The 25,523-nt window shown below is 36.2% G+C and overlaps 1 protein-coding gene across 1 annotated transcript in view; it reads left to right on the top strand.

Moving 5' to 3' along the window:
• CSMD1 (CUB and Sushi multiple domains 1) overlaps positions 1-25,523 on the top strand; it is a 2,262,799-nt gene that overhangs the window by 1,810,214 nt on the left and 427,062 nt on the right. Inside the window, exons 19-22 of the mRNA XM_045286696.1 lie at positions 4,188-4,304; positions 6,603-6,818; positions 13,082-13,270; positions 25,329-25,498. Coding sequence (XP_045142631.1) covers positions 4,188-4,304; positions 6,603-6,818; positions 13,082-13,270; positions 25,329-25,498 — 692 coding nt within the window. The remainder of the gene's footprint in view (positions 1-4,187; positions 4,305-6,602; positions 6,819-13,081; positions 13,271-25,328; positions 25,499-25,523) is intronic.

Below are 25,523 nucleotides of genomic sequence, written 5' to 3'. Positions count from 1 at the left end.
GATGTCAATATTAGCAGCTATATTGAAGCCAAGGGCCAACCATGGAACCATCAATAGCTCATATGTGTGATCAGGATGAAGTTGAAGAAAATTAAAATAAGTCTATAAGAGTAAAAGTACTATGTTAAAGATCTCCCACATGGATTCCAAGAAAATCTCAAATACATATTTGACATATTGAAAACTAATGAAACTGATGAAAAACATACAAGCTACATTGGAAAAAAATGTCTCCAGGAATTGGCAGAATAACAATTGAGATGTTTCAATAAGTTGGTGAAACACTAGAAGCACTTACTTGTATTTCACAAGAAATTTGGAAAACAGTCACCTATTCCAGCAACTGAAAGAGACCCATATTTATACTATTTCCATGGAAAGGGTAGCCAACACAATGCAGAAATCATCAAACAGTATCATTAATATGGCACGCAAGTAAATTTTTCTTAAAGATTGTTCAACAACAGTCCATCAACAGGGAGTTGTCAGAAATGCAACCTGGATTCAGAAAAGGATGTTGCTGATGCTGTACGGGTCTGGCTGAAACCTGACTGCTATTTACTTGTATTGACTATGGAGAGCCATTTGACTCTGTGGATCATAACAAACTATGGATAGCATTGAAATGGATGACAATTCCAGGATACTTTATTGTGCTTTTGTGTAACCTGTACATGAATCAAGAAACAGTCATTGAAACAGAACAAGAGAGTGCTGTGTGATTTAAAATCAATAAAGGCATGCATCAGAAATGTATCTTTACACGATATTTGCTCCATTGAGAAAATCATCAAAGATGCTTGAAATATGAAGAAGAAATCTGCATTAGGATTGAAAAAAGGCTTATAACAGTTGGTGATATGGAAATGGCACAACCGTGCTTGCTGAAAGTGATGAGGAGTTAAAGCACTTGCCAGGAAAGATCAAGGACTACAGCCTCTAGTATGGATTACAACACAAAGTAAAGAAACTCAAAATCCTCGCAGTTGGAACAATAGAAAATACCATGATGTAATGGCGAAAAATTGAAGTTGTTAAAGATTTTATTGGGGACTCAAAATGTTTGTGAAAATAGCTCTCAAGAAATAAAAAGAAGTATCCATTGGGCAAATCTACTGCATAAAATCTCATTAAATTGTTGAAGAGGAAGGATGGTGCTTTGATGTTAAAGGTGCATTTCACCCAAGCTATGGGATTCTCAATGGCCTCAGATGCATGCAAAAGGGCAATAATGAATATGGAAGAGCACAAAAGAATTGTTGCATTTGAATTATGTCAAAAATATTTAAAGGGAGGACCAGAAGAATAAAACAAATCTGATTTGGAAGAAGTTCAGCCAGAATGCTTCATAGAAGCATAGATAATCAGACTTTGTTGCAAATAATTTGGACATGTTATTAAGCGAGATTGGTTCCTGGGAAAGGACAAACATGCTTGTTTGTATAATGGATCATATAGGCATCTATGACACTGTGACATTGGGACTTCCATTCTCCTCCACTGCAGCAAGCACACTTGTATGCAAAATGGCATACATTATAGTTCTACATGGATATCTAACCACCCCTCCCCGCCAGCAACTACCATTGCTATTGAGTTGCTTCCAACTCAGAGACAATAGTTCCCCTGCCCCATAATTTCCATAGATGAAATCTTTGTAGAAACATACCACTGTTTTTGTTTGTTTGTTTGATTTTTTTAAGGATGCATAGTAGTCTATTGTGTGTATGTACCAAAATTTCTTTAGCCATTCAGCTACTCATGGGCATTTTGTTGTTTCCATACTCTTGTGATTATGAATATTGCTGTAGTGAACATGGGTGTGCATAAGTCTAGTCAGTCTAAAACCATAACTACTTTAGACTGTAGGCCCAGTAGAAGGATTTCTGGGTTGTATGGGATTTATATTTCCAGTTGGTTGAGGTAGCCCATATTGATTTCCACAGAAGTTGTACATAGTTAGAGTTCTACCAGCTGTGTCTGAAGGTCCCTCATACTCTTTCCAGTATTTTTTGTTTTCTGTTTGCTTATTTACTTTGCTGTGATTGTTAGTGGAAGATTAGATATCTGATCATAGCTTTGATTTGGACATGCCAGTGACAGGGGGCATGAGTCTTTCTTCATATGCTTGTTAGCCATTTGGATGTCATCTTTGGTTGATTGGTAATTTTATTATTGAGGTATTGCAATTTTCTAGAGATTGTAGAGATCAGCTCTTTGTCCATGTGTCATTGCCAATATTTTTTCCTACTCTGTGAATTATCTTTGTACTCTTTTGATGAAGTCTTTTGATGTGCATAAATGCCTTATGTTTACTACGACCCAGTCATCTGCCGTCCGATGCATGTTTCCATGATTATATTTCATAGTGTGTGCCAATGCTTTGCAATAAAGCTCTTAAGTTTGCCCCTATTTCCTCACTTATAATCTTTATAGTGCTGGGATTTACCTTTAGGTCCACACTAATAATGCAAGATGAGGCCTCAATAAAAACAATGATAAACCATGAAGCACCTCATGACATGATCAACCTGTAGAACATAATGCTGAGTGAAATTAATCAGTCACATAGGACAAGTGTTGAATGAGACCACTGTTAAGAAGAAGGAAAAATCAAAAGAGAAAAAGACTTTCATACCAAAGGGAACAGACTTTGGAAGTTACCAAGACCGGGAGGGCAAAGGGGTGAGGATGAAGTAGTAGGCCAGAGGGGACAAGTATTAACTTGGGTGAAGGGGAAGAAAGTGATCCACCAAAGGGAGAAGAGAAATCAAAGTAGGGGTTATGTGAGACACTGTTTTGGGGATTTATAAGTAGCTTATACTGTTGAATACAAATATGATGATATACAATGTGAAATCCCCACCTAATGGATAATTTTTCATTGTTTTTAAAAAGTTTTATAGATTTTATATGTGGGAAAGAAAATGTGGGAAACAGAGATATACATGTGAATCTTCTCCCTTTGGTATGTACAAAACTGTAACAACATGAGATTTATTCAAATTATTATATTTTGGTATCTTAAAATTAGTGTACCTTTGAATAATAGATACTGTATATACTTGTGTGTAAGCCGAGTTTTTCAGCACATTTTTAATGCAGATTTTGTGGTAAACTTGGTGCCTTGGCTGATAGTCAGGTAGGCTTATACTCGAGTATATACAGATAGGTTTCAGTGTTTAGCATAGATTGCAGCTAGTTGCCCTCATCCTTCTTTTGATTCGTGACAGCCCCATGGTGTTAAGATAAAGCTATTCTCAATAGGGTGCGTTTACAAACCTTTCTTAGATCATCATGACTTTCTTCTCAGGTGCCAGTATGTGGACATGAACTTCCAGCCATGTGTTAGCAGCTGAGCACCGTAGTCATTATCCCCATTCAAGGGCTGCATAGTGTATACATATTGCAGTTGTTGTGTGTTGTCACCTAGATTCTGACTCAGAGTGACCCTATTGGACAAAGTAGACCCCTGTCGAGTTTCCAAGGCTGTAAGCTTCAGAAAAGCAGACTGCCATATAGTTCTCTGGCAGAGTGTCTCATGAATTTGAACCACTGATCTTGCCATTATCAACACAGCACTTAGTACTGCCACCAAGGCTCAGACATGGCAAATTGTGTGCTGCAATTGGACTTATTGTAGATGCCTCCCCTATAAAGTAGAAATAATCACTCTAATTTCTAGTAATTATAAAAACATAACAATCAAGACAAGGCAAGTAACTAGCCAATATCACAAAACTACAAAGTGGCAGATTCAACATTTGAACTCATAATTTTATGATATCTGAATCTGAACATTAAAACTCAATATTATTTTGATGAACTCTGTGTCATTACATTCCTGTTCATAGGATTATAGGTTTTCCTTTCTTTCTTCAGAAATGAGATTCTTAGACAATTTTGAAATCGCTAGTAAAAATACATCTACATCTTTGCTGCAGATCTGCATTGTGTTAACTCAGGTTTGGGTTTGCATGCTATGCTTTCCTTGCTAAGCATTTCTACTATTTAAAATACCTGTATATTACCTAACATATAATTAAAACTAAAATTAGGTTTTGTTCTTTGTGGTTATGATAGTCGATCTTTTTTTATTTCTTGTACAAATTGTCATTTACCCTTACTTTATGCTAGTGATCACTAGAACATATAATTGTACAATAATCTTTCCTGGTGGCTTTCAGCCTTGTGTGGAGGCTACGTTCATGGAAAGAGTGGAACAGTCCTTTCGCCTGGGTTTCCAGACTTTTATCCGAACTCTCTAAACTGTACATGGACCATTGAAGTGTCTCATGGCAAGGGTAAGAATATAATATGGATTTCAAGTACGCAAACTATTAAGCAGGATCAATGCGTGTCAGAACTTTAAAAGTATTATTCTGTAAAGTGGTAAGGTGCACTTTCACTATATGTATATTGCAGTTGTTTATTGTTGGGCTTGTTTAGCCTTAAACAAGGAAAAACAGTTTAAATTGCTGTTGCATAGCAAACATAGATCACTTGCTTTTATCTCTTTTCAGATAAATAAAATGTCTGCATATGAATTTAAAAATACATATGATGTTTAAGAAATGGACTATTAGACATAAAGTGACTTATAGAAAAGTAAAAGAAATAAGAAAAACATACATTCTAGGAAAATCATGAACATATTTTTAATTTATCTTGTGTTTAAGTTTACAATATTATCAATATAATATATACATCATTTCTCTTCACATATTCTAGAGATCTTTTATAAAATATGTATTATTACCTATATTAAACATATAAGTATATTAAGGACTTCATAAATTTGTATTTATGAAAGAAATGTTGCTTATGAACATTTCATTTAAGAGTGAATACCGGGTTTTCTATGGTTAAGTTTGTAATTTTTAAGAAGATCATTTTGTATTTTGATCACATAAATATCATATAGACTTTGTCTTTCCAGACAATTCTGAATTTCAGATAATTCAACTAGAAATTTAATTGAAAAAATCCATTATATAATTCTGTTACAGTATGCTATTATATATGCATATTAAAGAACTGAGTCCTGAGGATATTAATAATAAAGTTGATATAGCATGATGACTGAAGTACACTTTGCGAGTAGAAAACTCTAAACTGTCATTCAATTGTACCTATTCAAAGTGAATTTTACTCAATTTCACTACAGAAATTAAGATAAAATAATTTGTGGGTCTAGGTAACATGTAGATATACATATGAAGTACACATAGAGCAAATAAAACTTTCATTTCCAGGGAGTTTTACCTCAATGGTATAATTGTGTACACTAGGCCTCTGTGTAAGGCTGGATTGACTAGAGAAACAAATTCAGAGACACTCATATATGTATAAGAAAGAGCTTTATATCAAAGAGTAATTATACATCAAGGAAACATCCCATCCCAGTCCAGATCAAGTCCATAAGTCTGATATTAGCCCATAAATCTGATACTAACCCAAAAATCACTCTTCAGACTCATGCAGACACATGCAATGATACAGAATACAGGAAGATCAGGGGTCAGTGAGTTAAAAGTCTTGTGGATCAAATGGCAGCGGTGGAAGCACCAGAGGGATGGCACAGGTCTCCATTGCATGCTTCCTTCAGGTCTCAGCTAGGCTCCACATGGCTTCTCAACAGGAAGGTGAAGCAGAGAGAGTGTGTGGCCTCCCTCCAGGGACAAACAGAGGAAGTTCCCAGAATCCTCATGAGAAGGCCACGCCCACAAGGAGGCATTGTCAGGCTGTGACCTTATTAACAGGCTATATTCCACCCCCACAATTATTTATCAAGCTGACATGAATTATGTATTGCCACAACCTCCACATCTACATTTTCTGAAGGATACTTGTTTGGTGTAAATTGGGACAAGTGTACTCCCTGATCGCATAGTGACCATTCATGAATATCATTCATTGTGAATGTTCTACCAAGTTGTAGATCTATGAGGAAGCACTTAAATATTTATGAATATTTACTTTTACCATATACCACTTTCCTTCTTGCCTTTTGAAAGCATCTTTTTTTCCCCTACCCTTTGACTGTTTCCCTTTCAAACCTCAATGTTTGTTTACATATTTTTTAATATCCCAACAAAATATTTTAATGTCCACAAGCCAGAAGAAATTATTACCAGTATCTGTTGACTATAATTTAAATGAATGAGACCAAATAAAGTGTGAAATAAACAATGCCCCCTGGACTGTTGGCATATAGCTAATAATTATACCTTGCCCCCCACAAAACCTGATTAGAGAATACTAACAGAAGAGGTTCAGCCTTGGTTTAAGTGCATAGCATAAAGTTATGGGATAGACAAATAATGAGCCCGTTAAATTTGCATTACTTCTACAAGATTACCCTGGTTTGATGAGTGTTTGGCATAAACATTTAAATGTGTTTTTCTATTTTTTCCCAGTGTATTGTTGAAGTCTGTTTATTCAATAGAATAACTCAACATATAGTACTCACTATCTTTCTGCCAAGGGTTATAACTAAGGGGACCAGAATGTTAAAATCCCCTGAAAATGTACACATACATCTATATATACACACATACATTTATATAGATTTTTAAGAATCTCTTCTCTCTTTTTCTCAGGAGTTCAGATGATCTTTCACACTTTCCACCTTGAGAGTTCTCACGACTACCTACTGATCACAGAGGATGGAAGTTTTACCGAGCCTGTTGCCAGACTCACGGGCTCCGTCTTGCCCCATACTATTAAGGCAGGTTTGTTTGGAAACTTCACAGCCCAGCTTCGGTTTATATCAGATTTTTCAATTTCCTATGAGGGCTTCAACATCACATTTTCAGGTACGTTGATCTCCTGTGCTATTTCCGTCCATTGAAAATAATAATACCATTGCTCCACTGTGTGTTTGTGTGTGTGTGTGTATAAATAAAGGTAAACTATCAACTAATTCTAAATACTGTGGGGGGAAATTCAGAATTATTAGCTGATATAAGCTAAAAAATTAAGCATTATTTGCACTATGAATCATAGATAATCTTTATTATGTGTATGGCTTCAAATTTTTTATTTTAATACGATGTGCATGGAGGTGCCCTGGTCTCACAGTGGCTTACACCTTGTGCTGCTCATCACAATGCCATTATTGGAAACCACCAGTCATGGCACCCGAGGAATAGGAAGCTTTCTGCTTCCATGAAAAGGTAGTCTGAGAGACCCACAGGTTTCCTATGTCTGATAGGGTTTCTGTGATGTGGAATCGACTTGGCAGTGACTTTGAGTTTCGGATGATGTAATAAGGAGCCCTGGTGGCCCAGCAGTTTGGTGTACATGTTATCTTCATTTTACAGATGAGAAAATGGTTACATATACTTAAAAATTGTTCATAGAAGCTTATTAATAAAATATAAAAATAATAAGCATATGATGTTCATTTGTAGGACCCCTGAAATATCTCTGATATACCCCCTGCCCACACAATGGACATTATTGCTTGTTACTAATAGACTTACACAATTACATTAATTTGAATTTGTCTATATGATACTTTGAAAAAGTATGTTTTTCCACCTTATCTTCTATAATCCAGTTTTTGTACAGATTTTAAGACATGGTCCCCAATTCCATAATCATAACATGTTTTGTCTACTTTCAAGCACATCATATTCTTAATAGATTTCTATTTCCCTGATAAGATTCCATGTTACAATATTCTAGTCTTAGCGACTCAGCTAAAATTAAACTTCTAACAGATTTTTTTTTTGGTCCCCCTTCACATTGCTTGCTTCACTCTCCTTGATTTTTAGACATTGCCAGTTGACCAGTTACCTACGACTTAAATCCAACTTATGGGGACCTGATGGATGTCAAAGTAAAATTGTGGTCCAAAGTTTTATTATTGTTACTGTTACTAAAATATAGGCAGCATAATAATTGTTAAGTCAAAATTTTTACTTGTATAATTAATTAAAAATATTATATCTATTATGTTGTACAACCACCATCCTTATCTATTGTCGACATCCATATTTTCCACCCCCTATACGAAGAAACTTGGTATTAGCTAACCAAAGACTGGCTTCTTTTCCCTCGCCTCCCACCTGCAGCAACCACAGTGTTGCGTGGCTCTTTATGCTTTTGAGATAACACAAGGCTTCACTTTTTGTTAAGGACTTTTTCCACCTAGCAATATTTTCAAGGTTCAACCAGATTGTGACCTGTATCCATCTTTCATTTCTTTTCATGCCAGTATTCATTTATTTACTGACTGACTGACTGACTGACTGACTGACTGACTGACTGACTGACTGACTGACTGACTGATGCCACTACTGGTGGGCATTTGGGTTGCTCCCAACTTCTGTCTGTTGGGAACAGTGCTGCAGGAAGTGCCGTCAGGTGTGCCTTCAGTGTTGTGCTGTCAACTTTCAAGCACTGATTTTTTGGAAGCAGATCACCAGGGCTTTCTCCAAAAGGAATTCTGGGTGAACTCAAACCCCCAAGCTTTCACTTAGCATCCAGGGTATGTTAATATTTGCACTACCCAGGGACTCCCATCTTATACATAAACCAAAATCCCCACTGCCAACAGTGAATTCCAGCCTATACTAAGCGAATAGAGAGGTCCTGACATTGTCAACCTTGATAGGGGCAGGCAATCTCACGCTTCACCTGCAGAAGTGCTGTTGAGTTTGAACCACCCCCTTTACCTAATGCCTGACCTGCAGAACCAGCAGGACTCCATCATGTACATATCCAAATACAACCAAAGAAGAGGATTTCAGTGACCCCTTACTATGTATTCCATGATCATTAATAAATATATAAAATGAAATGCTTTGTTACAGAAAAAGAAATCTTGGGGATTTTAAGATGCTTTGAAATACTCTTTTGTTGTTAGGTGTCCACTCGCTGCAACCCTAGGTCCACAGGTTGAAACACTGCCCCTTCCTGTGCCATCTTCTCAATTGTTGTTTGACCCCATTGTTGCACCACTGCTTCACCCCTTCGGCAGAGCGTTCTGCTATTTTTGATGTCTGCTTACAGAGCTTGAAACCACCCATAAGTATGACAAATTGCTATTTATTCTAATCTGCTTTGGTTGATTTGTCTTAGAATTTCATGCATAGATCTTTCAGAGCCCCCTCAAACTACTCGGTTTCTAGGAACTTTTACTTTAACCAGTAGCAATCATGAAAATGCCCACTTTCCATATCAAAGAATTAAGATTTCTTTATCCTAATACCTAAATCCCTCTTATGCTATAATTATTTCCTGGTAAATATCAGTTATTATCAAGTACCATAATATCGGTCCCTTTCCAATTTATTTTCATCATAATCAAAGTGAATTTAAAAAGAATACTTAAAAAAGAAAGAAAGAAAGAAAATATTAGTGACACAAGTCCACACACCTCCTCCATGGCTGTTTCTCATGACCCATGTTTGATTGGCTTGGCCCCATCTGGCTCTTGATTCTATTGTTCTCAGCACAGAGCTAACAATAAGCCTTTGATTACCAAAGTCAGTATCCAACTCTAAAACTGATTTTCTCTTTTTATAAACTCCCTAAACAAACAGGCAGGAAAACAACAACAGAAATAAAGCTTACTTTTCTAGGTCATAGTTGCTCTTTGGGACCATTTTTTCCAATACTTTTGACTGTCATAACTACAGCAGTAACAGCCTGAGCATGTAGAACAGTTCATTTGCCTACCACTTAAATAAAATGATACACGAAACGTGCAGGAGAAATCACTTATGTCTAGTTTGTATCACACCTGAGGACAAAGGATCTTTTTAAGAAACAAAATAGCTCACCTTTGATTTCAAAGTCAATTTTAAATTACCATATTCTTTAGATATACTAAAGGAATCATTTCATTTGGAGGGATTTTTTATGGGCCTGTACATTCAGTGACTCTTCTAATGTGTATGATTGCCTGTGGCATTAGTACAATGTGGTTCTCTTTTTAAGTGTCCAAATAAATAGCGACTTTATTATGCAAATTAAGTATTTACCCTTCTGGGGACTTTCCTGGTGTTTTTATAAAATGGAATTAATATACTTTTATATTCCCTTTCTGTTAGTCCACTTTATCTAAATCTTTTTAAGAAGGTTTTAGTGAAGTAGATTTTTCCAGCTGCAGTTCCTAGTTAATATTCCTGCAGAGGTAAATGGTAATATTGACAAAAAAGAAAAAGTTCCATATTCAAATATAATTAGATAAAACTTCAAGCATTCAGTATTCTATATTTTATTTCAGTTAGTGGTCACTGAAAACTCCCTTGGTGTGAGAATTACTAAGCGCCTGGTTACTAGCCAAAAGGTCCATGGTTCAAACCAGGAGTTTGAATAGGTTCAGAAGGGTTTAATCATGTCTAATAGGGCATAGCTGTTAGACAGGGTCCTCTAGAGAGCCAAAACCAGGACATTTATGATTTTATATATATATGAATAGATATATACGACGTGATGAAATAAACAGCTAATTAGTTCCACAGAGCAGTACATAAGGCTCAGTTCAACTCACTTCCACAAGATATTTAATATACTGGCAGTCTGTCAACTCATGAGGGCTGCTGAATGCAAGTCAAGGAAGCAGACAGCTGAGTCTTCTGTAGAGCCATACAGGCAGTCCAGCCACAGGCAGCAAACAACAGGGCAGGTCACCAAAAGTCAGTCAGATTATAGGGTCCGACAATCCCCAGCTCAGGAGATGAATACACTAGCAGTGTGGTGAAGCAGGTTTCAAAGGAACCTCAAACTATAGCAACACAGTCAATGGGTTGGGTGTCCCACAGGTAGCGTAGCTCACAAGTTGAGGCAGAGAACTAGCTAAGGCAACTGCACACTGGTCCAATCATCAGAGAGCAAGAGATGGAAAGGTGAGGCTCATTGAGCCATTTAGCTCTTTACCTTCCAATTAAACTGCAACCTAAACCTACCCATCACAGAACCAAATCTCCTCCATGTAAAATTTGAGACCAGTAGGAAACTGAGCGGAACAGTCTGCTACCATCATTGAACAAGCAACTCATTTCCTATTCAAACCAAAATCCCATATGCAAAAGATGTGGTTGCTATGCATTATGTTAGGTTAGTTATAACTAAGTCATTTAGAGCTGGTTTGCAGTGCTAGTTCAAACCCACCTAGAGAACTCATGGAAGACAAGCCTGACAATTTGCTACCAATTGAATCAATTGCAACTAGTTGTAACCTCAAAGTAATCATTAACACTATATAATTGATACTCCAATTCTATACTTCATTTACCAACTCCTACTTCGCTTCTATTTCTTGAAGGCTTATTTGCTTTGAATTAACACAAATGCTACTAACCTAAGGGTTGGCCGTTCATGTCCATCAGCTGCTCTGTGGAAGGAAGATAAGAGTCTGCTTCCATAAGCATTGCAGCCTTAGAAACCATACAGGATAATTATACTCTATTAAATAATCGATTCAGCAACCATGATTTTTTGAAGGAATTTTGTAACTCCAAAGCACTGTTTATATGTACGAAATTATATGGTTTTCAATCTTCTTTTCTATTCCTCTCTCTTTAACTAATCAGTCAATCACAAATGATACTATTGTATAATTTTCATTGTTCAATCATCATTGTTGTTATCCGGTACTATCTAGTCGAATCTGGCTCACCGTGACCCTCAGTAACAGAACAGAACACAATCTGGCCCTGTGCCATCCTCACAGTACTTACCGTATTCAAGCTCAATATTACAGCTAGTGGGTTAATGAAACTTGTTGAAGGTCTTACCCCTATCACTGAGCCTCTGCTTTATAAAGTATGATGTTTTTTTCAGGAACTGATCTCTCCAGATAGCATGTGCATGAGATGAAGTCGCACTGTCTGTGCTTCAGAAGGTGCATTCTGACTATAGTTATTCTGAGGCAGAATTGTTTGTGTTGGCAGTGCATGTTACTTTCCATACTCTTCACCAAAACCATGATTCAATGGCATCAATTCATTAATTCCATGATTTCTTTATTTAATATCCACGCTTTATATGCTTATGACTAATTTGAAAACAGGCTCATAGCTTGGGTCAGGAGAACCCTAGTAATAAATTGATAGTTTTACTCTTTAAAACTTTAAACAGGTTTTATGTACCAGATTTGCTCAGTGCAATGCTACTGTATTTTATGATTGTCGTTTCGATGGACATTGATTTTCGACCCAAAAATATATATTCTTGAAAACACCAATTTTTTCTCCATTATTATGAAGTTGTCTGTTGGTTGTTGTGAAGATTTTTATTTTCTCTCCATGGAGAATCTCTTTTGAAAACTGCATTCTCTGATCATCATTGTTTTGAGTCCTCATGGTTTTGATTAAGCAGTGTTTAATCATCTGTGTATCATATGTTGTTAATAAGCCATCCTCCAATCATGATGGTGTTTTCTCCATGTGGTCTAGTTTTTGAACTTTGAGGTAATTGACTGTTAAGCATAATGCAAATACAGAATATAGGCATTAATCAGGGTATTTAGATACTGAATTCCAAAATACAGGAGAAAGTTAGCTGTTATATTTTCCCTAGGATTTCATGTATTTTCATGATAAATCTGATAAGATTTCTAATAATTTACAGGAATTTCAAAATTCATTGCTATCAAACATGGTGTATTGAAAATAGGTAGCAAAAAGTGTGGAGTCATATAGAGGTCAGATTTAGAGGTCAAATTGGGTAGGTCAACATTCCTGCTGTGTAATCCTTTGACATAGTTTATATTTTGTGCTTCATATATTGGCGATCGGGCGGTACATTTGAGAAGAACACAAGAACTGACTAACGATTAGAAATGTGAACAGTAGACTTTCCTACTCTCAGCAGAACCGTTTTGAAATAGAGGTTTTGGTTTTTCTGTCTTCAATTCTGATATGTGTATGTTTAAAATACTGCAATCCCATGCTACGTATCATGAGGGAAAAAATCCTACAAAGTGAAAGAATCTGCATAACAGGTGTAAACAGGGTTTGAAAAAAGAACATATCCTGATTTACTTTTTCAATGGTAGCAGTTTTTATATTTCCTGAATTATTGTTGCCTAGTTCCACAAATGTTCTCTCTCTCCATTTCTCAGAATACGACTTAGAGCCCTGTGATGATCCCGGTGTCCCTGCCTTCAGCAGAAGGATTGGTTTTCAGTTTGGCGTTGGCGACACTCTGACTTTTTCCTGCTTTCCAGGATATCGCCTAGAAGGTGCAACCAAGCTTACCTGCCTGGGCGGGGGCCGTCGTGTGTGGAGTGCACCTCTGCCAAGGTGTGTGGGTAGGTGGTCACATGCTTTCATTTCATTCATCCAATCGGGGAAGCATAGGGCGTACATCAGTAAAGTTGAGAGGAAGCAGTGTCTGGCGTAAGGGCGGAGAACAGTGCCAGGTCTACTAACCAGTGGGGAAAATGGCTTAATCTGTTTGGGTTATCTCATCTATAAAAAAAAATCTTTCTCAGCTATAAAATGTTATGATTGAAGAAGAGTGAAACTAAAGCATGTGTCAAGCACAGTTATTAAGGAAAATGAATATGTCATCGCTAAAATAATTTATAACCCAAGGAGCTAAGAACTAGAAGGCAGGCTATCTAGTAGAGCAACTCTGACAACCGAGTTGATTCAGAGCAACAATGCTCTCCAGACACTTGGGCAGTGACAATTTATAAATGTTTTTTTTTCCTTTCCTTTCCCTGAAAAGTAAACAGAATAGAAATTTGAACTTTTTTTTGGACATTATTCTTGATGAATTCTAGAGATAATCTCAATGTGTATGAGAGCTTTTTAACTTAGCTGCTTTGTAATGAGGTACTATACTAACATCCTGGTTTTAGGGTATTGGTTCAATAGGATAGTCATTTTATTAATTTGGTATTCTGCGCCAATATATGGAATTTAACAGAGGAAGAGCAGAATCATGGTAGTTAATATAGTTTAAACTGAGTTTTGGGTTGTTTTTGTTTTGTTTTTTTCACCAAGCATATCCAGAGCTGACCATTTACTTCACATAATGCTACTCCCTGACATTGAGTCATACTGTGGACTGTACAATTGGTGCAGTAGTCTATTTCTTAAATTTACAGAAATTGTTATCATTAAAAAAACTTGGGATTAGACATTAACCCTTAATTTTTTTAATCAATTTATTGGGGCTCATACAATTCATCACAATACATAGATCAATTGTGTAAAGCACATCTATACATTTGTTGCCCTCATCATTCCCAAAATTCGCTTGCCTCTTGGGTTCCCGGAACCCTTAATTTAAAACCTTCTTAGTCTCTGAGGAATCCATAAATACCTTTCACAAATCAGTAGCTGACAAAGTAGAGAGTGGAGAGGTCAGAAAATAATACTACATTACCCATGTAAAACAATGAAAATTAATTTAACATAGCTAGATATTTCTATATCACACAATCATTTTAATTTTCATCATTATTTATATGATTAAAAAGGTAATACTTTTGGTATTTTAATGAGCCATGCATAATTAGATATTAGGATTTTATTAGACATATTTTAAATAAAGTGAATTAAATTATCACTATACCTTGACAAGACATATGTTTGTATGTTCATTTTGGTCATAAATGGCTATGAAAATTGGATTAAAGTAGTAGATATTTTAGAATTCCCCTGAATGGCCTAGAATTTGTTCATCAGGTCAAAAACTCCTGACAAAGGTATTTTAAGACTTGAATGAAATTGAACTCAATTTGAAATCAATTGAAATCAAATAGCTATGCTGATCAGAGGTGTCATTAGGGGTGTGTGACCCACACTGGGAGAAACTATCAGCAACATGATGCCAAAATGACGGCCTATGAAGTTTTTGTGCAATGTTCCAGCCAAAATATATTATTGTATTTTGAATTAAAGAATCTATATAATTAGAACAAAAAAACCTTTTTTTTCATGGACCTAGTTTACATACGTCCATATCTGTTCAAGACAAACTTTTAATGCTAACTTACTTTTTGAAACTTCTGAGATGCTCTGGTAAGGGATGTCATTTTTACACAGTCAGAGATGCGAAGGGATGTCATTTTTACACAGTTAGAAATGCAGGCACAAGCCGCGGTACGAGTTTTAGCTTGAAGACAAAACCAGGCATATACTATTGCGGTTGTTGCCTGTGTTTTAAAAAATTAATTTATTGATGTGTTCACTTGGCTTAGAATTCACATCCATGTAATTCAATAGTTCGGTCATATTAAAGTGAGTTGTGCAAGCACGACGACAAGCCGTTTTAGAGCATTTTCTTCTTTCTTGGACTCATTGATTGCTCCCCGTTTCCCTTCAGCTTTCCCTGCCATTGTCCTTAGGGAATTATTAATCGAGTTACTTAATCTATGATTTTCCTATCCTGGGCTATATATACAGAAAAAACATACAAAACAAAATCAAGAGACAAGAAAAGTAGGAAAAAAACCCAACAATAATGACAAAATAAGACAGAAAACCCTCATTGGTTAAAAAAAAAAAGCATAGAATATTAAAAAACTAGAATAAATTTGAAGTGAGTCAAATTATAAGGTGTTCCATTTTTTAAAATCATTTTATTGGGGCTCGTACAATTCTTATCACAATCCATACCTACATCCATTGTGTCAAGCACATTTGTACATTTGTTGCCATCATCGTTCTCAAAACATTTGCCTTCTACTTGAGCCCTTAATATCAGCTCCTCATTTTCCCCCTCCCTCCCCAGTTCCCCCTCCCTCATGAAACCTTCATAATTCATAAATTATTATTATTTTGTCATATTTTATACTGTCTGACGTCTCCCCTCACCCCCTTTTCTGTTTTCTATCCCCCGGGGAGGAGGCTATACATAGATAATTGTAATCGGTTCCCCCTTTTCACCCCACACTCCCTCCACCCTGCAGGCATTGCCACTCTCACCACTGGTCCTGAAGGGGTCATCTGTCCTGGATTCCCTGTGTTTCCAGTTGCTATCTGTACCAATGTACATCCTCTGGTCTAGCCAGATTTGTAAGGTAGAATTGAGATCATGATAGTGGGGTGGGGGGAAAGCATTTACGAACTAGAGGAAAGTTATCTAACTTTATCAGCTTTACAGTGCTCACTATCTGATAGCAAGGCTATTCCTGTATCTGGACCACAAGGTCAGAGGCTTAATGCCCATTGTCATTATTAGCCTTCTGCAAACTGGGTGTTCAGAATTTAAGTTCTGATATTGCTCCCTCCTTTGGATTTAGATTTTATTATTTATAATCCTTGGAACACACCGGCTGCTATGTTTCTTCTGTGTAAACTTTACTGGCACCTAACTTAGATGGCTACATGATTGAACAAGACTTTAAGACACTAGATAGCATTTTTATTGTAACTGATTTTTCAGTTAAAATATTCTGCTATTTTAGCTACAATACTTCGGTAATATTGGTGAAGCTCATCAGTAACATTTTGAGAATGGAGTATTAATTAAAAGGAAAGTTTATACGGGCTCCCATTCAGTTACTTATAAAGTTTTAAATCAAATTAGTGTCATTCAATGAAGATAAATTTTACAAAATAACTATGTTGGTAAGATTCAAATTCAGGAATGTGAAATTCAGATATTTAATCACTGCACTCTATTCTGAAAACATAATGAAAGTCTTCAATTTTCCCTCTTTTGGTATTTAGCCATTTGTATTTTGACTTCTGTTTTCTAATTTTCCCTTCAACGCATTTGACTACCAAAAATATGCTGCTAATAACATTAAAACTTAGCTGATTCACGCAACACCTCTGGGCATTATCCTGACTTTCTCCCATCTCTTTGTCTCTGCATCTGATTAATTACTAGGTCTAAAGAAGTTTGCCTCCTATTAAAAACAAAAGAAAACAAACAAACAAACAAAACCCCACTGCCATCAAATCATTCGTGACTCACAGCAACCCTGTAGGACAGGGTGAACTGCCCCTTTGGGATTCTGAGACTATAATTGTATAAGTAAAAGACAGCCCTGTCTTCCTCCTTCTGAGCTGCTGGTGGTTTCAAACTACCAACCACGTGGATCTCAGCCCGATGTGTAACCACTATGCCACCAGGGCTCCCTTTTGCCTCCTAAATACCTCTTAAAAGAAGCTTCTATTTTCCTTTTCTTTTATTCCTGCTTTGTGCAGACTCTGATAATTTATCTCCTCATAATTGTCCCTGGCTTCAGCACAGACTCTGCCAGTGACAGGCTCACCAACTACTAGATAGTCCAGGAAATCATTCCCTATAATATGCAGAACAAACTGTACCTTGACTGTTTTCTCATAACATACAAAGTTCCTCAATCGCTGGCCCATGTGAGACTCATCTACATTTTGCCCAAGTCTTATCCACTTATTTATGTTCTGACACCACAGGATATGTCCTGAGTTCTATATATTGTCATGCTTTTTGTTTGTTTGTTTTTAACATTATATTTTTCTGCCTGCTAATTTCTGCTATAGGAAAGTGCGCTCACAACTAGTAAATGAATCGGTTCGTGTATTTTAAAAGTTATTGTTATTTTCATTATTTTAAATTTCAGTATAATGCATTCCACGATGCTTACCTCCACTGGAAATGCTCAAGTTCTCTGTTATACCACTTCTTTGTTTGTTGCTTAGATAGGTGCATGTGTCACTTGAGATACAGATTCCTTAATTACAAGTTAAAGACACAGCTGCCCACACCAGTTTAAGTAAAAATGAAAATATATGACATGTATAAACGTGATCAAACGTCCACTCTTAGGGAAAATGTTTGTGTGAGACTTGCTTCAGGAGTTGATTCCTTTTCACCAAGGACCTAATTTGTCACCGACTCTCTTTTGACAGCCAGCCTGAGTGCTGACTTATCCTCGGGCTCTGGGTGAGCGCGGTAGAACATTCTCTGCTGGACTGTGTCCGACCGCTTCCCTTATCATCACATAAGCTTTGCCCAGTCGGAGTAAATTAATCCAAGAAAGATTATGTTCAAATTCCCAGATTTCTTCTGATTGCTCCAAGAACCCTCAAATAGTCACATGTCTGTTTCTGACCAATGCTTGTAAGTGAGGTATTCTAATTAGATTAGAACATTCAGAGGTCAAAATGTACATCTGTTGAATAACAAGAAAAAGTGATTGTAAAGGGAAAGTGTATTGTTTTGGTGAAAAAGATCGGTAGGATGGAGATAAAAAATCAAATAGAATATAATAATTCAAATAGTTCATTAGAATTCTCAAATTTAATATTGCATACATGATATCATATTTTAGTTGTTTGTTGGCACACTTTTCTCAGGCAGAGTAATATGTGCCTGCATATCTAGTATAGAATAAATATTAAATAAATATCTGGAAAATTTAAATGAAATTAGTCAGATTATAATTTTTAAAATATGTAAACTATATATTGGGCAGAGTGTAAATTCCTGGATGGAATAACATAAGAAAAAATCAGTATTGATACTTTCAACTAATAGGTCACAAATATTTCAAGGAGAAAAATCTTCTGTCTATATTTTGATAAAGTAAATTTACCTTTAAGTCCTTTATCCCACTGTATTTAAATATTTATTTTCCTATAAGAATCAACATATTATTTCTTCAATCTGTTTATATTTTTAAACAATAATTAAAAACTAAAGCTTTTTTCCCTTGTTAAATCATAAAGATTAACCTAATAATATAAATTAAGGAAGGAAGAATTTACATGAATAAATTGAAGAATAAACAATTATAGGAAAATAGAAATTTAAGGAACTAGGAATAACATTTTATACAACTTTTTGTGAATAAATTTAAGATTTTATATTTTCAATAACAAATTTTCTACAGATAAGATTTATTGATTTATTTCAGTGACTACAACCAACAAATAACTAATGTAGATTTTCAATGACCCGATATCAGTAAATCTGAGCTCTGGGGGTGGAGCAGATGCTCAGTGGACGGCTGACCTCAAGGTCAGCCTCTGAAAGCACCGGCTGCTCTACAAGACAGAAGTCTCAGACACTCACACGGCAGGTCTGCTCTGTCCCGTTAGGTTTAAATAAGTTGGAATTGACTTAATGGCAATGAGTTCAGTGTCGGTATTTGTGAATAGAAAAGGGCTCTGGTAGGGCAGTGCGTTAGCGTGCTAAACACAAAGTGGATAGTTCAAAACCACCAGCTGCTCTGCAGGCGAGAGATGAAGATAAAAAGTATAGCTGGAAAAGCCACAAAGGCAGGGCTACTTTGTCCTGCGGGGCTCCTCTGACTTAGAATCGACTCCATGTAGTGAGTTTGCCTTAGTTTTTATTAGTAAATCTCATTTAAAATATATTTTTCCTTCTAAGTCTCCAAAGCTTATTCATATGTAAATCACATTGACAATGTCACAATATTCTTCAAAGTCCCAGGAAATATAAAACCATCTTTATTAACTACTTCTAGTAGTTACATTAACAAACTTCTCTGTGAAATGCGAGAGGCATTGCATAGCCTCAGTGGTATTTAGTGAGGAAGTTTCCACAGCAATGGATTTTGAGTCACCTTCTGTTGGTTTAGTCATGTTATATATTTTCAACCATTATTTTATAATCAAATGCATCATAAATTAAACAACCTATTGTTAAGATACTTCTAAATACTAAATATTTTTGAATCCCAACATGTTCATTGTTGTTGTTAAGTTACATGACATTGGTTCTGACTCAGAAGGCTCCTATGTACAATAGAACAAAGCATTGGCTGCTCCTGGGTCATCCTCAGAAATGCCCCTATGCTTGAGCCCATTGTTTTAGCCAACTTAATGTCAATAATAATCCTTAAAAGAATATACTCTCTTTTAAATTTTAAACTCTTATTATGACATCTCACTATTCTTATAAAAATGTTATGAATTAATAATTCTAATGGATAACCAGAATTTGAGATACAAAACCAAAAAAAAGCAATTCAGTCCTTAGGGCTTGTGGTTTGTAACAAATCAACAACTGATCTGCCCAATTATGTGACCTTAGGAAAGCCATTTTGCTTTTAAACTACTCCTTGTCCCTACTCTGTAAAATGTCTTTTATTTACATGATTCTTTAAAACTATATGTGAATATAGGATAACAAGATCTAAATTTGAGTTTTAAATTATTTCCCTCCATTTATTATTGTAAACTCAATTTTAAATAAAAATTCTTATTGCTGTTGTTGATAGGTACCATGAAGTTGGTTCTGACGCATAGTAACTTCATGTACAACAGAACAAAATACTTCCTGGCCCCATAGCATCCTCACCATAATTCTTGTGTGTCAGTCCATTGTTGTAGCCACTGTGCCATTGTGTCAGTATATCATCTTGTTGAGGACCTTCTTCCCACTTTACTGAGACTGAATCCCTCCTTCAGGGAATAGCCTCTTCGGTGCAAAGTACTTGAGACAAAGTCTTGTCTTGCCTCTGTGGAGCATTCTGCTGTACTTCTTCCAAGACAAAGTGTTGGTTGTTCTGACAGTCCATGATGCTTCCAAGATTCTTCATCAGCACTACAATTCAAATGCATAGACTCTCTGTAGGTCTTCCTTCTTTCTTCTATGTCCTACTTTCACTTGCAATATAAGGTCACTGAGAATACCATGGCTCGGATCAGGAGCTCCTTAGTCCTCAAAGCAACATGCTTGCTTTTCAGCACTTGAAAGAGGTCTTGTGAAGCAGATTTACGCAATGAAATGTATGGTTTGATCTCTTGTCTGCTGTTTCCATGATCATTGATCGTAGATCCATGCAAGATGAAATGGTAGACAATTTCAATATTCAGATATTTTGAAAAGTTGTTTATTTCTGTTTGTCAGAATTTGATGTTTCTTCCTTTTCTTTTATTTGCAATGTTTTTGATCAAATTTACATATCCAAAATTCCTTTCAAGGAGTATCCTAAGGGAATACATGCGTTACCTTTTGATTTTATTTACTTTGTATTCTATGTTACAAAGTTTCTTTCAAAAGGAAAATTCAAAAAATAAAAGCATATTCAGCTAGGCTCATCAATTATTACCATTTTCCAGTCCTATCACTTACTTAAATTGCTCTTTGAACTCAAAGTATAAAACCACTTTCTTCTATCTTAAAATTTTGAAAGGGATTAGAGAACTATATTGACTTTTAAGACCTGAATTCAAAACTCAGTTCTCTAATCTCTGTGAGCCACAGTTTCCTTTGTGGAAAATGGGACCATTGATACCTTCTCTGATCTACAAAGTTCTTGCAAAACAAACAAGATAAAGGAATTCTTACTGTTGACGGTTTAGATTAGACAAATGAAAGGTAATGTTTGGATTGTCCAAAAAGACAAACTTTATTGTTAGGTGCTGTGTACAACAAAATGAAACACCACCAGGCCTGTGCTCTCCTAAAAATGATGGTCAGGTGAGTCCACTGTAACAGCAACTGTGTTGGTTCATCCCACTAAGGGGTTGCCCTTGTTGTTGTTGTCTACCCTCTAATCTACCAAGTAAAATGGTCTTTTGCAGGGACTGGTCTTACCTGATAACATGCCCAAAGTACATGGGATGAAGTCTTGTCATCCTGACTTTTAAGGAGCAGCCTGGTGGATGTAGTTACACTTTACATAGTTAAAATTACTTGACATTGAATCGGCATAACTATAATTAGATTTGAAATAATTTTAAGAGTATGACTCAGATATCCTCTTCTATTCTTTAAGATCCAAGTTCATGAAACAAATCCTAACAGAATGTTTGATGGGTCAACTATTGTCTTTCTTGCAACATGGTGTATTTGAAAATAGCCTCTGTTTTGGTGAATACAGGCTGTTTTAATGGAGTGTGCTCCTCTTTGTGGCTGTCCACACAGGAGAGAGCTGACCACTGTCCTTTAACTAGATCTGCAGTCTTTTCTGTGTGGAGAACAACAAATATCAGATTCAACAGAGTCTTAGAGTGAAAGCCCCTGGTACATTAGACACTTCTCTCCAGGATGGCTTCTGCTTTTAGCCCAACAATTGGGGTTGACATTCCACCTTTCCAGGCCATTCATTTGCTGCACTTTCTTCTGGAAAGAGGTGCTTGTAAGAAGAGCACAGCCCCTGTGACTTCGGGTCACTTAGAGACGTGAGAGCTGCTAGCCTCTTCTGGTGGAAACTGGACCTGTCTTTAGAAACGCTGAGGGGGTTCAGGTCACTCCACAGCCCTAGATACCTGAGGCACATCAGCGGAGGTGTATGATTCCGAGAACTGTGTTGTCAAAATAGAAGGCAAGTAAGTGATAGCCTTTATTCTGCCTTAAAAGGTGCCCTTTCTTATCTTGTTTTGGGTAAAACTCTAGTCTTTGTCCTCACTTAGCACGAAGTGATCATTTCAGAGTATTTAGGGAGCTGACCAATCACTTGTGGTCTCCTTTGTCTAGTAAAAACATGACCATAGAATTTGAAGATGTTGGTCACTTGTGCAAAAGTCTTTAAATGTTTTAACTTTTGTTGTTAGGACCACACCTATACCAAAATCCAAATTGTTCTCACTATAAAAATATGTCATTTCTTTGTAATATGTCAAGTAATCAAACAAAAATAAATAATTCCTTCTTCCTTAACCTAAGCCCAGTAATAATTGTCTTATACTATCAAGAAAAATCTATAAGTAGATAATTCCTTATTTTTCCTATTTCAATCTTAAAAAGAAAGAAGCTTTATTCTCATTCCACCACTAAAAATGAGTTCACATTTTTAAAAATTATTTTATTCTTAAAAACTTCCAGAGCCCTAAGATATTTTTCTTTTAAAATAACTTTAAAATCAGTTAAAAGGACATATATCCTGATTTCCTTGTTCATTTATTAAGATATGTATTAGATGTCTCTTTTGAACCAGGCACTCTTTCAGATGGTGGGGATACAAGATTGAACAAACAAAACACCACCTTTGTTTTCATGACATACCCACACCTTAAACACACCGTTGGTCACAGATAAGGGGTCATCTCACCAGAAGTATTTTAGGGTGACAGCATATGAATGCAGTAAGGGGAAAATGTTTCCTTTTTCAAGCCTGTAGGTTTATGGAAGTATCGAGATGGGGGGATGAGGGAAGAAGTGAGGAAGGAAAATACATGTGTTTATATATTACTCATAAGAGAAAAAACAAAATAAACATGACCACTTTGTATGAATGTAAATGCTGATCACACAATATTTGGCTAATGAGCAATGAAGCGTCTCTTAATCCACCTTTCTACACTTTTCCTCACACCATACGCGCTTTATTGCTGTGGTTTTCTTTTGTGGCAATTGCATTGGCAAGCCAGATGTTCCACTAGCTCCTAGTGTCTCTGAACGCTTCCTGACTTGCCGTGGTAAGTGCAGAGAAGGGAATGTCAGGTCGAAGAATGACAAGGCTGGGGCTCTGGTTATGAAGGCTGGCTTCATAGCTTGCTCACGTTTGAAAGTTTTATCACTTGCAAAAGATAACAATAAGAAAATGCTACAGAATTAAAGTCTTGTCCCTATAAATTCAGACATAGGAAGTCCCTGAACTGCCCTGCGTCACCAAGACATGGGCCCAAGTAATGAATGCAATTTTGAGTGTGAGACACATTTACCTTTCTCTGAATAAAATATATTTTCTTATAGAAACGTTTATTATTATTATTACTACTACTGCTATTAAACTGGTTAGTCTGAACTCCAGGACTGCAAGAGTGAGTTCAAATACAGCTCCAGAGTGAAGATGTTGAAGGGCGGGGCCGTGTTTCCTTCTGCCGTACCTGCTGTCACATTGAGCTGGCATTTTCTTGGGTCACAAAACCTTTCCCAATACTTTCTTCCCTAGAAACAGACTCGATCTCTGTTTCTAAAGAGAAGTAAGGGATACGTGAAACAGAGTTCACGGGTATTCTGCTTGCTGTTTTCTCCCCACTCTTTTCTACGTGGGAATTTTGTGAAATCCAATGTCCAAAATTGATCGTGAGCTGTAATTATCTATCCAGCAAGTTCCTTGGGCAACTAGGTTAGGGAGTCAATCTAGTGGTATAAATGATTTCGTTACCTGCCAAAGTAACAGAAAGAGGCTAAATCAGACAGAATCAGAGGACAATGACGTGCAGAAGATGGATGCAAATGTTATATAATATCTTAAACAATTTATTTCCATATATATCAGTGTGTAGCTTTCTCTCCTTTCTCCTCATTTATTTATATAATATCTTGATTTTCTGTTTCTAACTTTATTATTTAACTTAATCATTATTTTGTTGAATTAAAACTAATTTGCTTGGCATAGAATAGATTCCAATAAATTGGTTGATATAGAATCTCATGGCAATTATGCACACATATTTATGGCAATATCATTCTAAGATCCTTTTGATCTCCTCAAATTTTGGAGCTGACATAGTAGTTAAACTATCCTATTCATTTTTGCAGATCAGAAAAAGGGTAACATAGAGTCTCTCTATGTCAGCAGAAATTAAAGAGATATATTTACCCTCACTTTTACTTTGATTAAAGGTGATATTATGTAAATTTGTACCTAGAAGTAAATTACTGTTTCCTATAATTAAGGATATCAGAGCCCTGCTAGTGTTATGGGTTGAGTATTTGGCTGCCAAGTGGAAGGTCAGCAGTTTAAACTCACCAGCCAATCAAAGAGAGAGAGAGAGAGAGAGTGTTTGTCCTTCTCAAAAGATTTGCAGTTTTAAAAACCTAAGAAGCAGTAGTTCCGCTCTGTCCCACAGTGTTGCAATAGTTAGGGATCAATTTGATGTCAGTGGCCTAGTATTTATTTACCTATTTAACATTTAAAAAGGAAGAGTAATATAATATTACTACCATTAAAAGTTCATTTGCCCCAGATATAATGTAGATGAGTTCAATGTTATTATAGCTTTGTCTGTCATTTTTCTTTTAACTTAGTCATCTTGATGCCACAAAATACAAATGTTGAAAAAAATTAATATTAATAGAATTGGAATTGGTGGGGACACTTTGTGAGGGAGAGATGGGGCAGAGGATGATAATATGACTGCCCCAGTGATATCTCCAACAAGTCATAGTGATATCTCCAACAAGTCATATAACGGGAGTATTGTTATTTTATTTTAGAGCCATTCTTCCCTGGCATATTGCTTCCTTCTTGTCCGAGGTCATTTTATGAACAACCAACATAAAAGAAACACCTTTAAGATGGGATGAACATGGCTTATCTGTGTCATTAAATTGTTAAAACAGTACAATGTGCCTAGTCTGTAGAAGAGTAACTATACTAAGAACAGGCATACATTGATAGAAGTGAGGGTGGCCATAATTCTTAATTTTTTATCTATTGAAATCAGTAATTCCACTTTTGAATCTTCTTTAATTCTCTTTTATTGTCCCATTTATTTTAGCTGAATGTGGAGCAAGTGTCAAAGGAAATGAAGGAACATTACTGTCTCCAAATTTCCCATCAAATTATGATAATGACCATGAGTGTATCTATAAAATAGAAACAGAAGCTGGCAAGGGGATCCATCTCAGAGCTCGGAACTTTCAGCTGTGTGAAGGAGATATTCTAAAGGTAAAAGAGACTGCTGTTTGATGTT

The sequence above is a fragment of the Echinops telfairi genome, unplaced genomic scaffold (assembly GCF_000313985.2).
Source record: "Echinops telfairi isolate 266 unplaced genomic scaffold, ASM31398v2 ScPeMD7_9;HRSCAF=40, whole genome shotgun sequence".
Classification (NCBI taxonomy): Eukaryota; Metazoa; Chordata; class Mammalia; order Afrosoricida; family Tenrecidae; genus Echinops; species Echinops telfairi.
Note: the sequence above shows the minus strand (reverse complement) of the source record. Positions and strands in the feature narration are given on the sequence as shown.